This window comes from Sturnira hondurensis, unplaced genomic scaffold (genome assembly GCF_014824575.4).
Source record: "Sturnira hondurensis isolate 20B ecotype Veracruz unplaced genomic scaffold, ASM1482457v3 Scaffold0019006, whole genome shotgun sequence".
In the NCBI taxonomy this organism is placed as follows: domain Eukaryota; kingdom Metazoa; phylum Chordata; class Mammalia; order Chiroptera; family Phyllostomidae; genus Sturnira; species Sturnira hondurensis.
In genome coordinates this window covers 5,840,879-5,866,262 of record NW_028091637.1, presented here as the reverse complement: position 1 = coordinate 5,866,262, position 25,384 = coordinate 5,840,879, and the positions used below count along the sequence as shown (strand labels likewise).

The 25,384-nt window shown below is 42.9% G+C and overlaps 1 protein-coding gene across 5 annotated transcripts in view; it reads left to right on the top strand.

Moving 5' to 3' along the window:
• The window catches only part of NEK10 (NIMA related kinase 10), a 186,657-nt gene extending 164,340 nt beyond the window's left edge, over nt 1-22,317 (top strand). For all 5 annotated transcript variants that reach the window (XM_037070713.1, XM_037070716.1, XM_037070711.1 and 2 more), the window contains 5 exons: nt 2,294-2,404; nt 11,325-11,433; nt 13,401-13,453; nt 13,535-13,590; nt 16,659-22,317. In XM_037070713.1, the coding sequence (XP_036926608.1) occupies nt 2,294-2,404; nt 11,325-11,433; nt 13,401-13,453; nt 13,535-13,590; nt 16,659-16,707 (378 nt within the window). In that variant the 3' untranslated portion in view covers nt 16,708-22,317. The remainder of the gene's footprint in view (nt 1-2,293; nt 2,405-11,324; nt 11,434-13,400; nt 13,454-13,534; nt 13,591-16,658) is intronic.
• The last annotated feature ends 3,067 nt before the right edge of the window (nt 22,318-25,384 follow it).

Here is a 25,384-nt window from a genome sequence, read left to right as displayed (position 1 = left end):
ACTTAAAAGAAAGTTTTTATGAGGATTAGTTCAAGCCATAGAAGAAGTAAAAAGAATTCCAACTAGGGCCTTATCAAGTTATATGAATAGCAAGGATTTTAAGAGTACCTGAATTAGTAGTATGATCCTGGTAGCTGCCAATATGGGGGTAAGCCACCTCTGAAGGAATCTACGGACCCACTGATGCTTCACCTCTGCAGAAGTTTGCCACGGCAGACAGGGATGTCAGAAAAGGCTCGCCACCTTTCTCTTTGACCATGGGAACCATGCGGAGCAGCAGCTAGACAGTCCTGGGCCAGCTTGGCCATCTGGGTGTTTGATTTAGGGAAGTGGCAAAATCATAAAATTGAAAATGTATCTCAAGGCATTTCCCCATCTTTTCTCCACTCTAGCGCATAGTCTCCTTGCTAGAAAAGCATGCACGTGCCTCTCCTCTTCGTTGTCTCCTTTCACTCTAAGTAAAATCCATTCCACTTTTGCTAATCTCTCATGCACACAAGTATTGTTTATACTTGTTTTCTCTCTCATCTGTCTTCCAGCTATTTGCTCACTAGTGCTGAGAAATCCCTCTCTGTGTCTGTTCTTCACATTTCATGTTTTCCCCCTTTCATTAAAGGACAAGACTAATTATGACTCTGCTGGGGGTAGGAAGTAGTAATCACATCTGGATTGAGGTAAAAACAAGCCATAATGTTGACATACAAATAGATCAGCAGAGGTTTGGTGCTATCCACCCACAAAACCGTTCAAAGCACACTAAAGGGCTTCAGAGTCCCCAGCCTTAACTCTTCTGTAACTAAACCACTTTGACTCATGCAAAGTCAAAGGGTTAACCAGGATTATAGATGCATTTTTAGAACTTTTTTCAATGGCATTGTTTTTATTTCTTATCATTCAGTGCTTCATAATGGGTCCTGTGTTCTACTGTGTTTGGGCTGATGAACAGTGACCTCCTGTAGATCCTATTTCTTGTCCCACTGTTACCTTTTTCTCATTCTCCTGTTCCGTGAAATTGGCATAACAGAAGTCCCCTGTATAGCCAGGATACAATAAGTTGTGCTGCACCAACAGGCACACCCTGGAGTCTCTTGTCTTGGTAAACAGAGGTTTACTTTTTCCTCAGCTAAAGTTGGGCGGGTCGGGTGACCATCATTCACCTTGTGGCTCTGCCATCTTGACTCCAAGCTCTTTGTCCCAGGGAAGGGCAATGGCTTTGCATGGCTTCATCCTCAGGGTGGCAGACACCATTTTCATTGGCCACATGTAGTCACATGGCAGCACACTAAAACTGTAAGGGTACAGAGAAATGGAGAGGGGATGGAGTACTAATTTTCTTGGCTACATTTCTCTTTTTTATCTGAGTCCTGAACTATATTGTATTTTCTTTGAATCTTCAAGTTCCTACTACATTTTTCTTCCTGCTTAGCTTTCCCCCCTCATATTGATTCCTTTTCCTCTCCTCACACCTCTCCATATTTTAAATCAAATGTTACTTCCACTCTAGGACTCCTTATCATGTTGACTCTATTTCTTTCTCTGTTACCCATCTTCAAAACTCACTTTATTCCTCATTGCTTTTTTAGGATCTTTGATTTCTTTGCATAAATCCACTCTGCAAAGCACTATAAAATCAGTTGTTTGAAATCCCCATTTTTATCCAATCCCCATTTTTTCTAAGATTCTGCAGTGACTTCCTACTGTTTCTTAAGCCTGACTCATCCTGGCCTGGCCCTGATATGTACTAGTTCATTCCCTCCTTCTTGATAAGTTGGTCCCTACAATCTCCAGCTGTAAATTCAGAAGCATCCCAGGCAGGCATCTTGCTGTGCTAACGCAGATATGTGCTCCCTGGTCCACAGCCTCAGACCCTGCAGGACAAGGCCATGGTTAGAGTGTTTGGCGTGGTTTTCAGCTTATGAGTGTGACCCAAACACCTTTATATCTGACAGAATGCATTCTTCCCCCTTAAGTCTGTTCTTTATGAAAGTCAATATATGTGTGCAATTAATATATTATGCAGTTGTTATGTGAAAAATAATATCAATAAAATGAAAGAACAGTAAGATAAATTAAGCAGCCTTTTGAAGGAGAGCAGAGTAATAGATTTCTTCTGGATAATAGAATGAAAAATTACAACATTGCTCATGCTATTTGGTACAATTTAAGTTGTTATTTAGTGAATAAGAGTTCTTGAGTGAATATTGTTACACCGACATTCAGTAAACGCTTCCCAGAAGTCAGCTGTACAATGTTAACAATTTGCTTCTAATGGTTGTTTTCTCGTTCTATGCAGCTTCCTCCAGCTTTGCACCACAATTTGAAAAGAAGGGTTATAGAGAGATTCAAGAAATCCCTCTTCAGCCAGCAGAGCAACCCTTGCAATTTGAAATCTGAAATTAAAAAGGTATGCTATTCTACATCCAGGAATTCCTGGGCTAACAAAAACTCATCATTCAAGTTAAATTTCATACTTCCTTTGCTTTGTACTTGAAGCTCTATCCTCTGTTAAGGGATATTATTATTGTGTTAGGTCATTCAGGCTGCTATAACAAAAACACCACAAACTGAGGAGCTGATAGACGACAGAAATGTATTGCTCACAGTTCTGGCGGCCGGAAGTGCCGAATCAGGATGCCAGCACGGGTGGGTCTGGTGAGGACGCCCGTCTGGGCAGTGGACTGCCGACTTCCCATGGCATCCTCACACGGCAGAGGGGGCAAGGGCATCCACTCAAGCCTCTGCTCTAAAGGCATTTTTTATAACAGCACTTATATTAGGGTTTCATCCTTAGGACCTAATTACCTCCCAAAGGCCCCACCTCCTACTAGCACCATCCTGGGGACTAGGTTTCAGCATGTGAACTTGGGGGAGGGACACAGACATTCAGACCACCCAGGCACTACATCAGGGATGTGTCTTTGCTCCTCATTTCCTCACCTTTGTGTCTGCAGTCATCACTCTCAGAAGAGTAACAGAAAGTTCTTCTATATTATTGAATGCTTTCCTAAGAATAAATGTTATTAAATATTTTTACTTTTTTTAAAAATATATTTTATTGATTATACCATTACAGTTGTTCTATTCCCCCCCTCATTCCCCTCCACCCGCACCCTCCCTCCCCCACCATTCTCCCCCACTTAGTTTATAACTACGTGTCTCAAGTTCTTTGGATTCTATATTTCCCCCACTATTCTCACCCTCCCCCTATCTATTTTCTACCTACCATCTATGCTATTTTCTGTGCCTTCTCCCCCCTTCTCCCCCTCCCACCCCCCTGTTCTAACTCTCCATGTGTTCTTCATTTCTATGGTTCCACTCCTGACCTAGCTGTCCTCTTGGTTTGCTTTTGTTTTAGATGTGGTTGTTAATAACTGTGCGTTTGCTGTCCTTTCACTGTTAATATTTTCATCTTCTTTTTCTTATATAAGTCCCTTTAGCATTTCATATAATAAGGGCTTGGTGATGATGAACTCCTTGAACTTGACCTTATCTGAGAAGCACTTTATCTGTCCTTCCATTCTAAATGAAAGTTTTGCTGGATAAAGCAATCTTGGCTGTAGGTCTTTGGATTTCATGACTTGGAATACTTCTTTCCAGCCCCTTCTTGCCTGTAAGGTCTCTTTTGAGAAATCCGCTGACAGTCTGATGGGTACTCCTTTGTAGGTGACTGTCCCCTTATCCCTTGATGCTTCTAGGATTCTCTCCTTCATTTTGGTCTTGGCTAATGTAATTATGATGTGCCTTGGTGTGTTCCTTCTTGGGTCCAACTTCTTTGGCACTCTCTGAGCTTCCTGGATTTCCTGGAAGTCTATTTCCTTTGCCAGACTGGGGAAGTTCTCCTTTATTATTTGTTCAAATACGTTTTCCACTCGTGGCTGTTTCTTTCCCCCTTCTGGTACCCCTATAATTCGGATGTTGGAACGTTTAAAGATGTCCTGGAGGTTCCTAAGCCTCTCCTCATTTTTTTGAATTCTCATTTCTTCATTCCTTTCTGGTGGGATGTTTTGTTCTTCCTTCTGGTCCATTCCATTGATTTGAGTCCCAGTTTCCTTTCCATCACTATTGGTTTCCTGTGCATCTCCCTTCATTTCAATTAGTTTAGCCTTCATATATTCCTCTAATTTGTGACTTTGTTCCTCTAATTTGTGACTATAATCTACCAGTTCTGTGAGCATCCTGATAAATAGTGTCTTGAATTGTGCTTCTGAGAGGCTGGCAATTTCTTGGTCGCTTAGAGTTATTGGCTCTGGGACTTTGAGTTCTTCTTGCACCATCTTTTGGGCTGTTCGTGCCTGTTCCATAGCAGGATCAGAGCCCTAAAGTGTTCACTAGAACAGGGCAACTAAGTCGCTGGGTTGTGACACTGTATGTGGGGGCGGGGTCAAAGAGGGACTCTGGCGTCCCGTCTGCCGCCCCGGCCCTCACCGGTGCCGCAGTTGCTGTCGTCACCAGGCCCACGAGTTTCATCCCACTGCATGCGATTGTGCCACCTCCGTCAGCCCTCTCCCCCTGGGGCCTGCGTGGTCTGTCTCACTGTATGTGAATGTGCGACCTCGGTCAGTCTGCCCCGCACCCCAACTGGTTCCGGGCTGCCTGCGCCCCTGGGTCAGGGGACCTGTCCTGCCTGACCCTGGTCGCTGCTGGCTCCGCCCCTCTTACCGTCCCGTTGAACGGTTAGTGGTTGTGGGACTTCCGTATAATTCAATTTTTCTGTCCTTTGGTTGTATCTTTGTTTCTCCAAACCTTTGTTGTATTCAAACTTGGTTGTGGGAGAAGGCACAGTGTTTCCACCTATGCCTCCATCTTGGCAGAAGTCCACGGGCTAAATAATTTTACTTTAAAGATAGTGTTTTTCAGAGAATTCTATCCCAATTTTTTATGAGGCTATTCTTCAGTAAGTCCCTATATTTAGCGTTGCTGGTCTCAACAAGTCATTCAACCATCTGAGGCCAAGATTTTTATCACCTATGAGGGTGGAATTCTGCCATGTCTTAAACTTCAGGTGCTAGTAAATATTTCTGTTCATACATAAAGAAACTAAGTCACAAAGAGGTCCAATCAACCAGACAGGAATAAAATAGTTTACTTCTGTTTAACACAACTTGGTGACAGGAAATCCCTGTGTCTTGGTGTGTGGCCGTTTTAATATAGGCCTTGAATATAGACACAACCCCCCGATCTTCTGGCCCTGAAATACCCACGGCCCAGGCAGTTCGGGCTTGCCTGGGTGAAGATGCTCAGTCCCACTCCAATCTGCTGTAATTTTTAGAAGCTTCATCGTCTACTTAAACTCTGGCAGCCATGCTGTTAATGACCCCCTTTTTTTAAAGGTTTCTTTTTTCCATCAGTGTCTCCAGTCTTAAGCATAAAGTGACTCATTATTCAGGCAGGACGATGGGCTCTTTGATAAGAAAGACAAGCAGTTGGCTCTGTCCCCTTACATCAGTGGTAGCTGCGCACATGCACACACATGCACACACGCACACATGCACACACGCACACATGCACACACACGGGAGATAGTAAGAGAAAAGACAGCAGCAGGTAGACCAAATGTAAACCTCCTTCACCAGAGATGAGGGAACAAGATTTCTCTCATGAGCTGGTGGCGACTAAGATCAAGAAACAAAGCAAGGGGCGATCAAAACAGAAGTGGGGAGACCTCAGATATTTATTTTACCGTATTTCCATCCATATCATGAATGCCAGTAAGTAGACTTGAAAAGAACAGAAGCTCAACTCTCCCATGAAAAGATGAAAAAATTCCAGTTGCTAGGTGTGTTTATGCTGTTATTAGCATGATGTTCGGACAGCCCAGTTTGTACACAAAGCGTGCTCTCACAGACTCCCTGGCTTCTGAGATGGAAGCACGGCGGCACCTGGTCTGGTGCACCGAGGGGGCTGCAGCCCTCCCCCGCTCAGCCATTTTCGGTCAGTGCATGTGCTAAAGAAACGTCCAGTCATTATGGGACCAATGTGGCTACTTATTGATGGCCTACGACCCAATCGAGTATAGAGAGCAATCGAAAAAATAAAAAAGGAAAACTGCTTTTGTAAGAAAGTAAGGTCCTTGTCTAGAACTCAGCCAGGGAGGCTGCAGCCCAGCCTGCCCCGCCCTGTCTAGAACCGCAGGGCAGTGCAGCATCCGAGTGACTGCGTGGGTGTCTCTGGGAGCTAGAACCCTCAGCGTGGGCGAAAGGAGAGACAGAAACAAGAGAGAAGATCTTAATTCAAATTCGCAGTGTCAACGTGATGAACGTGCGTCTGAGTGGAGCTCCTGGGGATAAGCGCCTGGTTGTCACTAGCGCAGACTGCTGGTTTTCAAGTCTTGAACACGGTCATTATAAATTCTTTGTTAAAAACCCAGCCTTCTATGGGACTGTAACCGTCCGAGCAGCCGGGCTGCTGCCGGGAGCGGCGGGGGCCTGAGGGGCATCCCTGGAGCCGACCTCAGGCTGTGCGTGTGAACTGCTCCTGTGTTAGTGAGTGAGCGCTGGAGCCCGAGAGCACAGTGCGGAGGAGCGCTGGGCGTGCCATTTAGCCGTGCGGCCTAGCAGGGCCTGGTAGAAATCTCCTAGAAAGGTGCTGTGCATCAGAAAAGATGAAAAATAAGGCAGTGTGCTGTATCTTAACATGCGATTCAGTCAAAGAGGATAAGGCAAGTTGAAAGGAAGAAAGATCAGAGGGCCGGTGAGTGAGGGTGCCAGGGCCCTGCTGAAAATGTTCTCACTGTGGTGCCGGCTTTGTCTGCATTCATCTTAACGCCCTTCTGAGTCCCGCCTCATCAGCTAGATCCCAAACAACTTGTTCATCTACAGAGAAGTGAGCCCTATTTGGTGACACAGGAAAGAAGATATCTTTGGAGGAATTTAATGAAGATCACATTTTCAGTTTCCCACTTAGGCTTTTCTACTTAGGCTTCACCTAAAAATGTACTACATTCTCAATGTACTGGTTAAGTGCTATGGTTGCTCAGTATTTGCTCAAAGTCAGTGTTTTTTTGCTGGGAGGCTGTGTGTGTGTGTGTGTGTGTGTGTGTGTGTGTGTATGGAAGGGGCAGTGACAGTCTGTTCTCTTTAATACAAGGACTCACATTTTAGAAGACCCAAGTCACTCAAACCACACTTTGCAAATAGAGTACCAAGAACTAAATAATCATAAGACACTATCTCCTCTTCAAAAAATGCATGTTTCATCCCTCTGGATTGATGATATTCAACCTTTTTTATCTCAGGGTGCACATAAAGTAATTACTAAAATTCTGCAGGACACCAAAGAATACATATTTTTGCCAATCTGACAAAAAATAGGTATAACTTTGATTCATTCACACGAGCTGGCTATTGTTGTCTTGGCTATTGTCATTTTTTCAATTTGACAATTTAAGGATCAAAGAGTCAGTGTCCCAGACTAAACAATCAGATACTGTCTGCTTAAAAAACTCCTGTGGCATACCAGTGTGCCCGCTGGGGCACACTGGTTGTATCAACAATGGCCGGACTCGTTCTGGGCAGACCTCACACTTACTTCTCCATTTCCTCATCTGTGAAATGGAGGATAATGCCTGCATTACAGGGTCATTGTAAGGATCAAATAGAGTATTAAGTATGTCTAGCATGCAGTAAGCACTGAATTAATGGCTGCAGGTGCTGCAATTGTCATTAAGAAAGACTATTTCATCTTCCAGATTCATTCTGCCATTTTGGTCACCACCCAGTCCAACTTCTTGGCCCTTCTCTCTCATATTATTGTCACAGGTTCGTTGCTGATCTCCTGGTTCTTCCATTCATCTGGAAAGACCAGTGGTTACTTCCTAAGCCCTTGCTTTTTATCAGTAGACTCAGAAAGCCTTGGTGGCTTGCAGTCCCCTACTGTGTGGTCTCATCTCCAGGACCCAGCTTTCCTGGCCTCTGCTCTTCGCAGGAGCCTCCTGGCGGTCTGTCTGGCCTCACCCTGCTGTTCCTGCCCTCGCTCAGACCATTGTGTAAATTGTGTCCAGGGTGGTCCTTTCCAAACAGAAACCTGATCATGTCACACACACATACACACACACACACATACACACACACACAGAAACGATTTGGGGAGCTCTTGGTATAAAACACCAAAATACTTGCCCTGGTGTTCACAGTCCTGTCTAGTCCCAGCCCGCCTGTTTCTCCCCTCTCATCTCACTCAGTCCTGCCCTCTGCTGTCTTCACACCAGCCCTGAGGCCCTGTCCAAAGTCCGTCTACTGGGCTGTTTCTCCTCGGGTCTTTGCACAGCACATGCCTTACCCTCTGCCTATAAGGATCTTCCAGAACAGCCCATCCTTTATGCATCCTTCCTCGTGGGTTCAGCTCTCTGTTAAGTGTCACTCTGTGGGGAGCACCTTCTGGACGTGAAACCTGCTACTTCCTAGAACCGCAGCTCTGTCCTTCAGTGGGTTCGGCACAGTTGCACTTTTCCCCTGGGAGGACCTATCACAGACATAGTTCTCCACTCTTGGGCTCTGAGGGTACACGTTTTTGACCACCACTGTTTCTTTCCCCCACTGTTTGGATCTGTGCATTGGACATAATAGTTGATTTATAAAAAAACACTCACTGAATTAATGAATGGCACCTGCCTTTCTCTCTTCAATCTAAATCTTCAGAACTCCATAGCATGGACTCATGTCATAACCACTTCATCACTTTGCCTTTAATATGCAGTGCCCAGCCTCTGCCGTCAGTTCCCCTCACTTGGAGTGTCCACGGAGCCTCCTGGCATCCGCCCAGATCTATCCCTCCAGGCTCAGCTCCCATGTTTCTTCTGCAGAGCCTCTGAACTCCACGCTAGTCCTCACGGAGCATCCTTCTTTGTGTGAGTTTAGAGCCCCCGCCTCATTTCATACTTCATTTCTTCCTGCATCACTGCTTCATGTGCAGTCGGGTAGCAAGTCCTGTGGTGGTCAGATCACTTTCGTGCCCTCCCTGGTCCCCAGCAGGATCCCGATAAACTGGAGAGGTCCTCAGCGTGTGTGCCTTGATTGGTTTTTTAGCTCTGTTTTCCAAAACCTGCTCAGGCCATAGGAAAAATAGTTTTCTGGATGAAATATGTCAAAAAAAATGAACTGCAAAAAGAAGTTTTGGGAAGTTCCTAGGGCAAAAGTAAATGTATCTGGATGGGAACACAAGACTAATGAATTTTGTATTCACCGATGGCCTGTCTCTCTGAGGATTTGCACTTAAGTGGGAGGAAACCACTAATGCGACACGGCACGAGAAGCCTCCTTTCTCAAGGTTTGAGTCAGTGAGGAGGACTCATCTTTGTCATAGTGCAATGGCCATCTTACCCTCTCCAGCCACAATTCACATATTATGCTGTGCAGCCTTAAACGCCCTCCTGTCTGTGAAATCTTTAAGATTCAAAGGTATATGTACTTAATAATTACATCGACTTAAATAATCTTTCTATAGTTAGGATGAGCATTTCAGGCAGCCAAATTGTACTGTTATGCTTACCAGTATGAAAAACAATCTCATTCAAAATCGTGTGGAAGGTGATACCAGGAAATCATTTTCGACATCGTAACACATACGAAGAAGCTTGGTTGGAGCAACCTGTTAGCTTGGATATAAAATACAGATTGCTTAGGGCCCTCCGTGGTCCCTAACAGTTACCGAGCGTGTGACTCTCAGAGCCGCCTGCATTGCAGCATGTTGCAGTCGTACAGTCTTGTCTTTTAACAAATGGTTTGTTAACTTTAACAGTTGTCACCAAAGTTAGAAAAATAATCTTTCAGGGATAAAGAAGGGTAGAGCCATATTTTTTCCTAGAGTGTAGCATTTGGCAACAGAAGACTGAAAAACACAAATGATTTATATTTACAGTACCCAAAGTACATTGATGAAATATAAATTGTGAATATAAAATGTTTATATAAAATGTTTATTAAGGTATGAAATGCATAATACATACAATGAGATTTATTTACAGCGCCGTGAATCTAGCATGTGTGTTCGCCCCTGTGACCACCACCCACCCTGAAACATAAAACAATTCCAGTCCCCAGGCCGGCTCCTGCCTGCCTTTTCTTGGCCAAATGGCCCCCCTCTCCCCCACCATCCTCCTGCCCTTGCCACAGTGTGATTGTTCTATCACCATTGGCTAGTTTTGTCTGATTATAAAAATGTACTTAAGTGGAGTCATATACTATGTATTCTGTTGTTTCTGGCGTCTTTTGCTCAAGCCATTTGCTATGGGTACCTGTAGTCTGTTCTTTTTCGTTGTTTTGAAGAAGTCCACTGGGTAAGCACACCACAGTATGTCTATTTATCTTGCTGCCCTGTGATCCCTGGGGCTTCTGTAGGTGAGGGTCACTACAGACAAAGGCGCCGTGGGCATCCCTACGCGTGTCTGTTGATGGTCAGCAGTGCCTCTTTCTTTTGTGTGTCTGCAGCCCGGGAGTGGGGCGGCTGAGTCACAGGGCAGGCACCAGTTATTTGACTTTAACGTATACTGCCAGACGGTTTTCTCAAGTGATCGAGTAATGCTGGACTTTAATTTAGGAACAGAGTAGGGGACTCTAAGCTAACTGCTGTTACATAATCCAAATTGTGCCATTTGTTTCTGGTTTATTCGTGTGAATCGACATTTTAAAGGTATATTACATTAACACAGGCACTAAAACTTGGCTAGTCCACATGCTGGTTGGAATTAAAGGTGAAAGGAGGTTGAACATGTTTATACTCTAAAATACCATTAAAAAATTCAGCTGCATGGAAAGGCATCAAACAATTGGAATGTCGATAAGCTCTGTCATTTAGTGAATAACTCTTCCCCTTAGGGTGTTGGGAATCAGTGTTTTGGAATTCGATTAATTAATAGTAATTCGGAAAAATGTATTAAGAAACGCATTATCTTTGGTCAAACAAAAAGGCATTGTTCAAAGCAGATACATAAGAAAAGATGATTTGAGCTAAACATATTGTTCTGTTAAATAATTGGAGTTTATTCCTCCTACACCTGAAAAAAATAACATTTTGATGCCCTAGCCCAGTGCCATTATTTTTCTATTCATCTTTTATTTTGCTCTCCTAAAGCTATAAAGCACATTTTTTTCATGTGACCAGGGAATTATTTAACTTTCTTTCACTGTAATATGGCCACATCCAATTCGTACGTTCTTCTGGAAATAAGATGTGGGTTTATCTATTTACAAGGGACTGAAAAGCAAACAGCACAGGGCACTAAATTTTCCGTGCAGACACAAAGGGAAATGGAAAAGCCTGCATGCGCCGAGGTCTCATACCATTTGCTGCCGAGTGTGAAAGATGTGGCTTTGCCTTTTCTGTTCCAGTTATCTCAGGGATCTCCAGAACCCATCGAGCCCAGCTTTTTCACGGCAGATTACCACTTATTGCACCATTCAACCGACGGACACACCCTGTCCCCAAATGACCCGGCAGGTAATGGTCTTCAACACAGGAATCTGGCTTACACAAAGAAATATGTCACTTGGATCCTTAAAAGATTGTCTTCAACTATTAAAAAAAAAAAGACTTAGAGCTTATTTTGACTATCTTTGGCAATAGTTGGAAGGGGTGTACGGTAGGAAATTCCCTTTTCCTGCCTGTGGCCACTTCCATTATCATTGACTGATAGGTAACATAAACAGCAGAATTCGTGTTGGTGAATCGCATTTCCTTTGATTTCTTCTTGCTCATCTGGTGACGGGAAATCAAATGCCCAAAAGCATCCAGGGAGATAAAAAGCAGAAATGAAGTGTTTGCATATTTAAAATGGAGAAAATTTGAAACTTACCTAAAGAATCCACATCAGACAAATTTAACATTGATTCTTTTTTTTTTTTTTTGGCGTAAATCTCACATAGGCGAGCAGTAGAGCACAGGGACTACAGATTCTTGAAACACAGATTCCTACATCCAAATTTTGGCTCATCTGTTTCGTAGCTGACCTTGGGCAATTATTTGACCTCTCTGTATCCCAGTTTCCTTGCCTATAAAATGGAGCTAAAAATCACAGTGTTATCACTAGTGTGATCACTAGTGAGGATCCATGTAAACATATAACAAGCGCTTGGTCACTGGTAAGGGCTCAGCAAAATCTAACATTTCTTGTGACGTTTGACTTCTCAGAGTTTCCAAACTACTCAGGTTTCAGAATTCCTCACTAGTTTTTGAATCTCCGTAGACTACGGTTACATCACATAGAGGGATGGAGAGAAGGAAGATTTTATGCTTAAATGAAGATGTGCCACCTCCTCAGCCTAGAAAAGCACTTGGTTGGGGTTTTGTGATTTCCTCATTTGGGCAAATTGTTTCACATATTGGTTATTAAATTTTCCCTAAGTCTTTGAATCCCGGGATAAAGCTAACCGGTGTGGCAGAATTACATTTAGAATAGTTCCTGAGAAATCTATAAAGTGAAGATAAACTGTTGCCTGAAGTCATTTGCTTTGGAAAGCATCTCCCAGGGCACTGAGTCAGTCACAGCAGCTCTGATGAAACGGGGAGCTCTGGCAGACGCCTCTGGCCAGAGAGGGAGCTGACCGATTCTCCCAGGGCAGCTGGACGCCCTGACTCAGAGCGGACCAGGCACGCCCCTTGTTACCGCAGGGCAGGCAAAAGCCGAAGACAGCAGAGCCTGTGGGCACTTCTGGGAACACTTTGAAACTGGGCTGGAAAAGCAAGCTTCCTTATGCCTCACGTGCTCACGTCCTGTTTCAACGCTGAACCCATTTTTTTCCTGTCTGCAAACGGGCAGGGGAATGCCAGGGCATCCGCTAAGTCAGTGTTGACGGACACGAGGGAAGCTGGTTGATGTTCCTCTGGCTGGAGCCCCAGTGGCTTAAGGTGTCGGTATATTATACTCAGGCCAAACATCAAAAGAAGTATGTCTCTTGGCATTAAATGTATGGATTTTATTTTCCTCTAGGCAGCCATTGGAAGGGAGGGGTCAGATCTGTGTCACCGTTCCCTGTCTATGTTGTCTATTTCTGCCTCCCTCCAAAAATTTATTTTCTTACTCTCTGTCTCATGGACCAGGAAGAGCATACCAATCAGACCACTCACCTGTCAGGCAGTTTCCGTTTGGAATCGCTCCTCACCTGTTCTTAACACACGCACACATGCACACACACCCCTAACTTAATTGGCTTATTTATATCAAGAGCAACACCTCAAATGCTTGTGTATTATTTCGTGATGGCCACCTCAAAAGCAGCCAGGTATTGAAGGATGAGAAGCAGGAAGTGTGAGTGTTCTAAGCCGAGATGATTTGGAATCTGCTTGCAAGTTTTCATCTTCATCATTAGGAAATTGACCGGTTTTCCCTTCAGTTGAGTCATAGTCACCCATAAAGTCTAACTGAGAAAATGTACACTAAATGTCAGACTCTCCACGATTTACTGCAGGCCTACCCACCGGCTTCGAGTTGGAGGAGGGGATAACGTATGAGCAGATGCAGGTAAGGTCCTTGTGGCGCCTCTGGATGATTTTATTTTGTTGCCTTTAATTCAATACTAACTGGGTTGTTTCTCAACTTTAGACTGTGATTGAAGAAGTCCTAGAGGAAAGTGGTTATTACAATTTTACTTCTAACAGGTGAGCACTAGAATTTGCTTTCAAATTTGAAAAGTCAATGGAGATCCTTGGATATTAGATCTGATTTCTCCATATTTGATTCCAGAGAGTTTCTTTCCCCCAACTTGTATCTTAAACACTTTTATAAAATATCTTGGCGTACACATGAATCTGCCACGAGTAGAATATATGTTCATCTTTTGTTGGAAAATAAAGGTTGTTCACTTAGCAGCAATTGACTCCCATAAAAAATGGACGTAATGAAGTGGGAAAGCATTTCTAGAGTGTTTTTCAAATTAAGCGTTTGTTCTTTTCCATTTTACTAGAGCTGTTGACTCAGGTTTCCATCACTGAAATCTACTTATGATATGTACAGATTGCAAGAGGAAAAATGCAACCAAAGAAAGAGTCACTTTGTTTTTGTTTGTGAGAGAGGGATTTGTTATGATGTGTTGCCAGTAGAACCCTAAATAAGAAACCTCAGTTTACAGGGGCTATTTACCAAGTTTCGCCATCTTAAGAGTAGCCATCTGAAGAGAAAGAGGGCCCAAGAATGCCCTGTTAAGGTCATTATGGGAATTAGATTCTTTTTGATGTCAGTTCAGTCTCCAACATTGTTTTCCTTCTATTTCGTCAGGTTGTTCTAAGATTATTCAGCTGCTGGTTCTTTTGGCTTGACACTATATTTCCAAAATGCTGCCTTTGTATACTTGATTCTGTTGCGATTTATAACTGCAGCAAAATGATGAGTAGTTCTCATTTTCCAAAGATATATTGTTAATAAAAACCACCATCTCCGTAATCACTCTCCTCCTGCCATTCCTGGAGAGATTCAAATTTTTCATTTTCTACTCTTGGACCAAGAACATCCAGCCAGCTTTCCATGGGTTGTATGAGAGTCTCTGTTACTGACTCTCAGCCTTGTATTATTTAAAGCGCCTTGGGTTAGGTGGGACCAGAAGTCATGCTTGTCGTTTTTTAATCTCTATCTTCTCAATGTCTCAGGATCATGGGCAATCAATGTCTTCATGTGTTTGCAGAAAAGCAACTAAATATTAATAAGAAAACAGGGGTTTAAGGAACTTAGAGATGCTCTTATAAGAGCTATCATTGCTTTTAAAAAAATCATTCTTCTTTTGAAAAATTTTTACCCTTTTTCAGTTCTACTGTCAAGTTTCTAAAAAAGCAAACATTACTTCCACTTCCAAAGACATATTCCTGTTTTAAAAGACATTGCAAATTCTCCTATGATAAACAGATAAGATGCTTAATAACAAGGCAAGAAATTATTCACAGTTATATTCAAAACTGTGATGAGAATGGGAAAACATGATTTGAATGATTAAATTCAAGCAACATATGATGGGTATGAAATAAACTTTCTTAAAATGCTTCAAATGAAAATGAATCATTCATTTAAAAATTCATGTAGCCATAACATTTCCTTTTTTTGCTTGGAATAGCAAGATAGAATATATCTTGGATGAAAGACTCCTTATAGTTCACTAGTAAAAATAACCCGTAGGCCATGACTGGTGTGGCTCAGTATGCTGGGCATCACCCCATAATAAAGGGAAAGGTCGCTGGTCCCATTCCCAGTCAGGGCACATGCCTGGGTTGCGGGTTTGGTCCCTGGTCGGGGAGTGTACGAGAGGCAGCCCATCAATAGTTCTCTCTCACATTGATGTTTCTCCCTCTCCTTCTCCTTCCCTTGCCCTCTCTCTAAAAATAAATACACATAACCTTAAAAAAATAATAACCTTGCTTGTGCTTAAAGCCATTGCTTATTTACCGGCATTCCAAATTAATTCCCAAGACATAAGTTGGGCTCTATTTAGAAGCCCCTAACACTGCACAAGCCGGAAGTGCACAATTTCAAATGCAAATCAGAGCAGCTGTGACAGTCATGGTTTTTGTTGTCGAAGGATAGAGGATATTAAATATCACAGGACATGTAGAGGTTTTAGAATCAGTATTTAGGATTAGTAGATTGCGTTTTCCCAAATAGTCTTCGTAGAGTAGAGAGTATTATCACACGTGTAGACATTCCCCCCAAAATAAAGTTTCATGACCAAATATACTGGGGAAACTCTGAAGGTACAGTTTTTCACTTTTGGAGCATGTTGACACATGGCCATATTCAAGACTGAGATGGACAGTAGGGAAGAAATCTGTCGGCGTTTTTAGCCTGGTGATTCCTCAGCTGTTATCTGTAGTGCCCGCTGAGAAAAGCTGCCCTAGCAAGACGGTTGGAAATGGGAAATATTGTTTTCACTCCTCTGCCAGCATCTCCCCAGATCTGCAATTGTTTTCATTGTCTTCATCTTCAGTAGGTGGAAAGAATGTCTCAGGCACAAAATGCTGCATTGGTAACTTTTAGAAAATGGTAACAGAAACAGAAATAGCAGCAAGAAGCCATAACCAAATAGGGGTTGCCTCATTGCTGGGCCTCTGGGAAAGGGAGGCTGGGTTGAGAGGAAGAAAACAGGGTAAAGAAAATGAAGCCAGGGTAAAGTGAACTTGGCTAGACCAAGGCAGGCTCTACTCTCCATCATTTCTAGGGTTGTGTGATTAATTGTACTTGGCATCAACATTGAATTTCCTTACCAGAAAGATACAGACTAACATGCCTGAGTTATCTCATTGCTGTTTGTGAGAGTAAAACTGTTAGATTTCTGAATGAATAGATGGCAGCCTTATATACTTAGTGGTACACGTTAAATACCTTATTTTGTAACAATGAAAAAGGTATTGAGAAATAATAGTATGCAAGATAAAAAGAAATCTATATTGAATCAACTTGCATTGATTTCCCTCCCCAATTAACTGATTAATGTGTAAAATAGATATTTAATGTGCATAGGCATTTAAATGTACAAGCTACCTTGAGTGGGTCTTTATTTTTCCACTATAAAGGGTTATCAGTTTCCATTGAACTCATAATTTGACAAAGACACTGTTAGCTGAACGTCAGCAAAAGGCAGCTTTCTAAGAATGTCCCCACACCTGAACTCCTGTGCTTGAAATTGAATATGTGAACTAAAATACGTGTGACTTTACACAACTCTTTCCACGTCTGAATCTTCTAGGTATCACTCCTATCCCTGGGGGACCAAGACCTACCCAACCAAAAGATGAAAATGCTGCATGTTGGATGGACTTGGTTCTCCCAGTGAAGTTCAAGTTCTGGACTTCAGCCCCTACTGTAAGATGTCCAAAGATTGGCTGCTGTTAAAAGAGTGAGGAAGAGAACAGACCAAGATGCTACGGTGCCTGCAGGACCTCTTTCTGCAGGCCTGGTGCTCAGCTGCGTGAGGGCTGCAGTGCTGGGGGCCTCCGTTCGGGGACCCATCACACACAGGACAGAGGGCCTCTCGGCGCGCTCCTGCGAGGAAATGCTGCACAATCGTCTGTGGGGAGAAAACCCACCCTTCACAGAACTTCCTTCCAAGTTAGAAAAAGATCTCATTGTATTTTTTAAAGAAATATTTTATACTTAGGATGGCTAAAACTATGTAAAAAGACATCTAGCCTCCTGTGCATGAGAAACAGTTTTAGATAAAGAAAATTATAGGACTCAGAATAGTAACATGTTGGGTGATTCACTGTATCTCCCATTTTTTAATCTTAAAAGATATTTCAAATGTGATTGAATTTTCTGTTTGTTTGGATGAAAGGTTGGCTCTCTCCTAACCACTTGGTTGCTAGTGATCTTGAACCTGATACGGCGTAGACAGTATTTGTACCCTTGCACAGCCTCTGGGAATAACCATCAAATAGTCGCATTTAAGTTAGAGTAATAGAATACGTTGCTGTACAGTGTGTGCATGTGTACATACATGTGGGGGAGGGGGTTTCGATTAGGCTAACGCTTTGCTGTTAATCAAACTTGTAGTGTTTTCAGAGCATTTTTAAGAGTTCGTAGACTCTATGAAAGAGATGCAATATTCCGTGTTCTAAGTCCCCCCTTACTAAAATTACCTACATTGTTTTTGAATTTTTGTTGTTAGAAATTTGAAGTGAAAGTAAGTTATATAATACAAAGTAAGTTCCTTCTTTATTCATTGAGGCATCATCCCCCAAGAAGAGAAATCAGAATGCTGAACAGTTCCCCCTCCTGTGTAGGGAGAATTTATGGTGAAAATTTCCTAGATTCTTATTGGGCTAAAATCTCTTAACTGGCTTCTTATAGCTGGTGTAATGTCAAGAAATGCCCTCATTGCCAAATCGGACTGCACTTCTAAATACTTACAGAACAGTTTAATGCTATATAATTAGTCATCTGAAAGCTGAAATTATGCTTTGTATTTACTTTTCACTGAGTCCTGTTATCTTTATTAACATTGGTATATTTTTAGCATGACTGAATAGAATTTAGTTCAGTATATTTATAGTGGTTAAAGTGCAACAGCATTTAGTATAATATGAAAATATTTTAGTGTGAATCTATTTTTATAATTAACATGTATGATACTTAAATGATATCCAAATTTCCTTTAATGCCTCTGAAGATTGTCAATGGATCTTTTTTAGGCCAAATTAATAAACATACAGTGTAATTTATAGATTTACATCTAATTCAAAACAATAGATACACCGATAGTAATAAAAAATTTCAGTTTCAGCTTTCAAACCAATTCCATTCAAATGTGAAATTTGTCAAATGTAATCAAAATGCTGTGATTTTGTTGATTTAAACCAGGCAAAATTTTATTTCTATTTCAACTTAATTTGAATCTGCACTATTACTTTTTACATTTTTAAAAAATATGCAATCGGCCCCTTTTCTCATTGGGGGCGTGGGCCTAGAGGGGCGCTCCTCTAGGTGTGGTAGAAGCCGGTACGTGGGAATAAACCAAACTGTGGGGATAACATTTGAACAATAAAACTCTTTATCAAATGATAATCTATAGTAGAAAAGAATAGTATTCAGAAGTCACACCTAGGTTAGAAGAGATAAATTGTTTATTTGAAGCTATTCTTAAATGCATACAGTTGATCTTATTGAAGATAACTGGAACAAAAGATTTCTATCTAGCACTTTGAGACCATGCAAATGGCATTTATTCTGCTAGGAGCCCATAAGAATAGACAAAACTAAGCAAATGCATGTCTCTTTCAACAGGAGCTTTTGATCCATCACCCAGTAAGTGTGGTCTTTTTCCAAAATAGTGAATGTGTGCTATTTGAATCTCTCCCTTAAACTACCAGCTACTAAATCAACATTCTCCCAGTGCAGGACCAACCCTTTAAGAGAAAGTCAGAGGCTGGTAAGGGAACCATTTTGTGCATTGGGGGCACATTCCAATGGTGAAGGGGACTTTGCAAAAAAGCCCTTCTTTCGAACAACAAGCCCCCCCCCCCCCCTTAGGATAAAACAAGAACGGTCATTTTGTTTTGACTGTCTGAATTGGCCTCTAGCACACAGAAGTTGTTCCTTGAACTTAACAGGCCTCATTAATCTTTCTGGATTGCATTTAAATTTTTTCTCTTTTCTATAGTGTTTAGTTGTTTGTTGTGTGAAGAAATCCCTGTGAATCCATCTAATTCCCGGTCCCTGAATATTTGTATGGGACAGAAGATGAATCAGTCTTTTCAAATCACTTTTGCTAGACAAACACTTCAGTGAACTAATCCAGCAGCTTTAGGCTATGATCCACCAGCTCTATCTGAATGTGTGCATTTGAAACCTTAGTTTGCTGTTTAAAAGCACTGCATTCTGTTCTCAGGGGAGTGAGTGCAGCAGGCCTCAGTGCTGCCTGGTTGTGAACCTCGTCTTCTTCCAGGTGCATGGTACTTAACTGAAGGTCTTCAGGAAGACCTGAAGTAGTAGACCTGTAGTAGTAACATGGGCACTAGCTCCAGTGCTCACGGATGAATTTCAGAAATCTCCTAGAGAAATGCTGCTTGAGTGTCACTTGGAGATTTGCGTGGCATTGTTCCGGGCACACAGTGTTTTTCAGCATTCTAAAGCAGAACCTAATGAACAAACACTCTTATAAAGTTTACCAAAATGGTAGAACTGATTAGGGGTTAAGGTCTTTCTAGAGGTACCACCAAGCACTTAATAAATGCTATAAATTTGGTTGTTCAAAAACAAACACAGGACTGGTTGATTACGTGCAATTCCAGCAATGTCATCAGCCAACCACCACTCATTTAAGATGTACGAAGGTGATAATATTGTTTGGTCTATTCTATCAGTATTAATATGCATAGAATCCACCTCCCTCTTTTGATTTGCCGAATTACAAAATACATTTGTTGCTATTTCTCTCTTTTATTTGGAATGGCAAGGAACCAAGTGCAATAAATTTGCCGGCTTCTTTTAGAAATAGCTCCAGCTTCTATCTGAAAGGAGGAAAAGCTTCTTTATAAGCTTTTATTGTTTAGCTTTTACTTTACTAATGTTTTGTGTTTGTGAGCACAGAAAGCAGCTGGGGAGGCAGTGCAAAGGAATCAGGGCTGGAGCGGCTTCTCAGCACCCAGGAGATGCAGCCATGAAGGGCTCCTGAGCAAGGGAAGCTCGGTGCTTTCACACGTTGACCTTGACTTTGGGTAGAATTCTGTCCAAATGTGCAATTCTTCATGTTCAACAACTAAATGTGATACAAAGTGTATTTCACATCATAAAGATTATATCCATTGATAGAAACTGGCATCATTTTGGGTATTTTTCCACTGAAATGTGCTGCTAACAGTATGCTTATCCTTGAAAGCTATTTTTCATATTGATAGGAAGACTCAAATGTCTCAGGGAAACATCTTTGTAATAAAGGAATTCGTATGTGTGTCATTACAGTTGCATTGCATATTGTAAATATGATTGTTACAGTTTATCATATTTCTGCCATGATGTTGTTTTGAGATTTGCAAGAGGAACAGGGAAGATTTTATGATTTGAAGGGATGACTGATAGATATTGCAAATTTATACGCCTTCTGGGTCGATGCACAATAGTTGTTTTTTTAAATGAAGATGGCACTCCCCAAACTTATAGCAGCGTTCTTGGTATGTGAGGTATGCTAGATTTTTGAACTCTATATATTCAGTGTGTAAAGTCACAGCAAACATGTGACTTTCTAAATGCTGTCATTTGGAACTAGCTTACCCTCACTTCCTCTGAGCAAAGATAGAAGTTTTGTCTTTAAAGAAATTCACTGTCACTTCGACAGGTCATCATCAGGTTGGGTTAGGTGCTTGGAACGGATCTGATGAGCTCACAAATGAAAAATTAGCTGAAGTTTTTGCAGTCCTATGGCAAACTGTTCCCATACAACAGGTAGAGAGAGGTTCAGACTAGAAATAACAAACCAAGTGGACTGTGAAAGTCACTGATAAAATAATATTCTTAACCCATGATTTCACTCTGCATTTCAAGCACCAGTGGGCCGGGATTCTGAAAGAGACTCTAAGACCTATAAATAACTATTAAATTTAGCTCTCCTTGCCCTGCATGTTCTCTGTGTTTACCTCTGGGTTCAGTGATTTTTTTTTTGAGGAAATGCAGCTGGTTTGGGGGTGCCTCGTGTCATGGGTGTGTATCTGAAGTATTTGTGTGAATCCGAGTTTACATCGAGGGGGCTGAGTAAGTATAAGTACTCAGGAGTGAAATCCCACCTTGTTGAAGATGGAAGATGGCTCTTTCAAGGCTGTGGGCTAGCCCCCAAATACCAAATACAGCCACTTCCAGAGGTTGGACTTGATGGAGACGGCGAGTGGCCCCCTAGGGCCTGGTGTTGCCCCGCAGGCTCGTCACAAGGTGGTGAGTGATTGGCAACGAGCCAGGTAGCTCTTAGAACTTGAATGACTCCCATCACTCCCCAGAGTACAGTTATTATCTCTGAGCTGTCACCAGTAAGGCCACGCCCAGGATGGCCTCCTAAGGTCCCCAGTAACTTGGCGGGAGAATCCTTAGGACTGGGGCCCTAGCAGCATTCCAAAGACTCAAAACTCCTCAAAGAAGCACTTTTGTCGGCGTTGGGTGAAGGCAGGGCTGCCTCTGGGGACCCTGATTCCTCCATATCTTCCCTCTGTGGCCTCAGGCCCATTTTATCTGACAATGCCCATTGTACAAGAAATATATATGGAACGTAGGTAAATGCAGGCAGATTTGGATATGCTTACACTTAGTGAGATTAGAAAAGAAACATTTTAGGAGATTTCAAGAAACCCAGTTAGCAGTCAGGCTGTGGAGGGAGTCCATCGTTTTTGCTCTTCCAAAGTGGGAAACAAAAGAAAAGAGAAATCCTCCCAGTGCGTCTTGTTTACTGACATTTCGTGGATCAAAACTGAAGTGTGCTGCTCCCTGTGTTTTGTTGTTCTTGGCGAATTTGTCAGGATCAAAGAGAACAGAGCTGTTTCCCACAGGAAGTGCAGCCCCCAGTCTCAGGCCACCCCGGGTTTCCACTCTCTAGGGGGCTGAGACAAAGGCCTCTGGCCACAGAACAGAAAAGTGCTTTTAACTTGCTCTTTTCATCTCAGTCTCGAGGACACTATCTTTTTCTGTCCCAGCCCCATGTCTGGAACAAGGCCCTCCCCGTCCCCACCGAAGGAACAGACTATTACCAGGTCCTGCCGGGATCGCTGTGTCATTAGAGATGTTACGGCTCAGTGACAGGTGTGTGACGTGGGAGGCAGAGGGACAACGGACTCCTCCGCACAGGGTTCTGGCCCCACCAAACCTCCCTGACACCTTCCAGCCTGAGCACATGGAGACGTGGAAGAGCTGATGAGCTTGGAGGCCTTGGAAGCGAAGAAAAATGAAACTCCTCTATAAAAGATTTATATAAGAAATGCAAGCAGCCTTTATTTTTGCTATCGCTAAATATGCTCTGTAAAATGCTAAAGAAAAATTAAAAATGTATTTAAATCTTCCTGGAAAAGAATTTCTCTTTTATCAGGAGTTCATAGCAAATGGCCATCTCTTTTCTCTCACCAGCTCCCCGAATCTCTCCTTTTATGTTTTTAAGTCTTTTGGTTTAAAAAAGAAAAGTTCCAAATAGTCAACCATATACGTGTTCAAGCGCAACTGTGTCTCTCAACTTTAATTGGTGATTAAAGCAATTATCTATTGCCACAAAGGTTGCACAATGAAGCATCTCAAATTTTAATGAGTAAAAATGGCAGGCATTTGTTATTCCTTGTGCAGCCATAGGCAGCTGGGTGATGGATGCTCCGCGGGTCTGAGCAAGGCTCAGTTGATTTTCCTTGGGCCTTCTCAGGTGTCCGTGGTCAGTGGGCAGTGGCCTGGGGTCTGGCTGGCCTAGGGCGGACTCAGAGGGGACAAAGCAGCTCTCCTCCATGTGTCTCATATCCCTCCAGCAACTTAGCCGATGTGCCATTGCGGCTGGCTGCAGCAGGGGTTGAAGAAAGGGTGTAGAAATACACGACTCCTTTGTCAAGCTTCTGCTAACATCAAGTTCTCCTGATTCCCATTGGTCAAAGCAGACCATGGTCAAACCTGCCTTAGCGTGGGCAGGTGTACCAGGTTTTTATTGCTGTGTAATGAATTGGTATAAACTTAGCAGTTAAAAGCAGCTCATTTGTGTCTTAATTTCTGTAGGTCAGAAGTTTGAGCATGCCTTGACCAGGTCCTCTTACAGACTGGAATCAGAGTATGGGCAGGGAGCTGGGACCTCATCTGGGCCTTGGGGGCCCCTTCCATGCCCTTGTGATTGGTGGCAGACTTCAATTCCTTGTGTTTGTGGGACCGAGGTCCTCAGCAACTAGATGTGGCCTGTAGTTGTCCCCCACCGTATGGCCCTGTCCATAGGCTGTTCACAGCAAGGCAGAAAAATTTGCTTTTTCACATGCCACCAGGACAGCCAATTCTCTCTCTCTCTCTCTCATTGGCTAAGACAGAGGTTTACAACATAACCGGATAAAAGGAATGATATCCCATCACCTTCACCAATATTCTAGTTGTTAGAGGCAAGTTATAGCTGCAGTCTACACTCAAGCCAAGGGCATCATGCAAGAAGTGAATGCTTGGAGTGACCTGTGCGTGTGTCTGCCACAGAGTGCAATGCCAAAGGGTGCACACATAGGTAGACCTGAAAAGTTGGGGCCGTGAAATATGAAATAATTACAGCATCCAACAGCCTGGAGAAGAAAGAATTGTTTGAGGTAGTCTCATGAAAATGACCTCAGACTGCAGGACCTGAATTCCAGAACATTTCCGGTCCCCATTCCAGGATTCTATTAGCTGTCCCCAGCAGGCTAGATCTAACCCAGCAAACTGACAGACAAACCTCAGTCCCTGGCGTGAGACGCAGGAAAGGAAGTCATTCTCCAGAAGCCAGAGGAGCTTCCTGAAGCAACACAGTAAACATCCCCCCGCCGCCCTCCACACTCGGTGCAGTGTGGTCGGTCTGTCTGCTCTTCTTAATGGGGTCCTTTCTCAAATGGGAGCAAGTGGATTGTTCTCAGTAATTATGTTTACATGGCGAAGAACAGGAATTAAATAAATGAATTATAGAGGATAGCTCTATATAGCTACAAATGGCAATCTTAAAAAGTACTTCATAATCTGTGAATAAAAATATCTCCCAAATTTAAAGATTCTCTCCTTTTCTTCCAGATGGAGAGTATAATTTCAATTAACTCTACTCTGTATCTGAAGCTGCTACTATAATGCAGATTTAATTTGCTGTTATAGTTTAAAGACTAAAACGGCAGGAATTAATTTTGTACACACTGGTCTTATCTCTTGAGCCATGGAGAGCTGCTACAGACATTTTAACCACCGTTCATATATCCCCAAAATTTGGTTACATAACCCAAGAAAATACTTGTAATTTTCCAAAAGTGTGTATAGGCTCATACTCTATGTTGTTTAAGGATCAAGAAACAAATCACCTGAAGTCTAAAATTCCCTAAATATGTTTGCCTGTGAAACAAGAAGTGAACACGAGGAAGGGTTTGGGCCCTTGGCTGACATGGACTTGGGTTAAAATACCAGCTCCGTGGTTTCGACTCGGATGATCTCAGACCAAGGACGTAACCTTTCTAAGGCTTAGCTTCTGCACCTGTATGATGAGGATATAGGAGATTCCACAGTAAAAGTTTACCGAGCCTGGGCCGGATTCCGGGATTAGACACTGTGGTGTTGATGAGGCGACGCTAGCCCAGCAGACCCTCGGACTGTTTGCGTGCACGAGGCCTCTTGGGGCACTTTCTCTCCTAATAGCCTGCATCTGTGGCTCCATGGTGGCAACTGTCCTCAGGTTGCAGGAATTGGTTTGGCCTGCCAGCAATGGTAACACCTGGAAGTTTCTGTCTCCAGATGTGGCCCTTAACCACTGACAGAAACGTCCAGGGGAATGAACCTCCAGCGCCCTCATACCTTGTTGGGACTTCTCTGAGGTGTGTTCTTCACAGTCTCACTGCTCCCCTGAAGAACTGAGTCCAAGTCCCCACCCATGGAACCGTGCTTGACCAGGTACCTGGCTTCCTTCCTGTCTCTGCCTTACGTCCCACTCACCTGTCGGTTCTCCTGGTAACACTTCCTGATGAAGCCATCCCCCATCTCAGGACGTGCTTCTGGGGACATCCCTGGGGAGTGGGGGCACTGGCAGACTATAAATGGCCCAATTAGTATCAGCTTAAAATGTCTGTGGCTAGGCATGTCCACTGACAATCTCTTAGTGGAAATGATGCACACTGGCTGGTGTCACTGTGGTGTGGCCATTTGGAGTCTCCATTAAGCAGTGATGAAACTAGGCCTATGATCTGGTAGTTGGGGCAACACTCCCGGCCTCCTCTCCCTTCCCTGTGTCAGTGGCTCCTTGCGGCTATCAGTGACATCACTGAG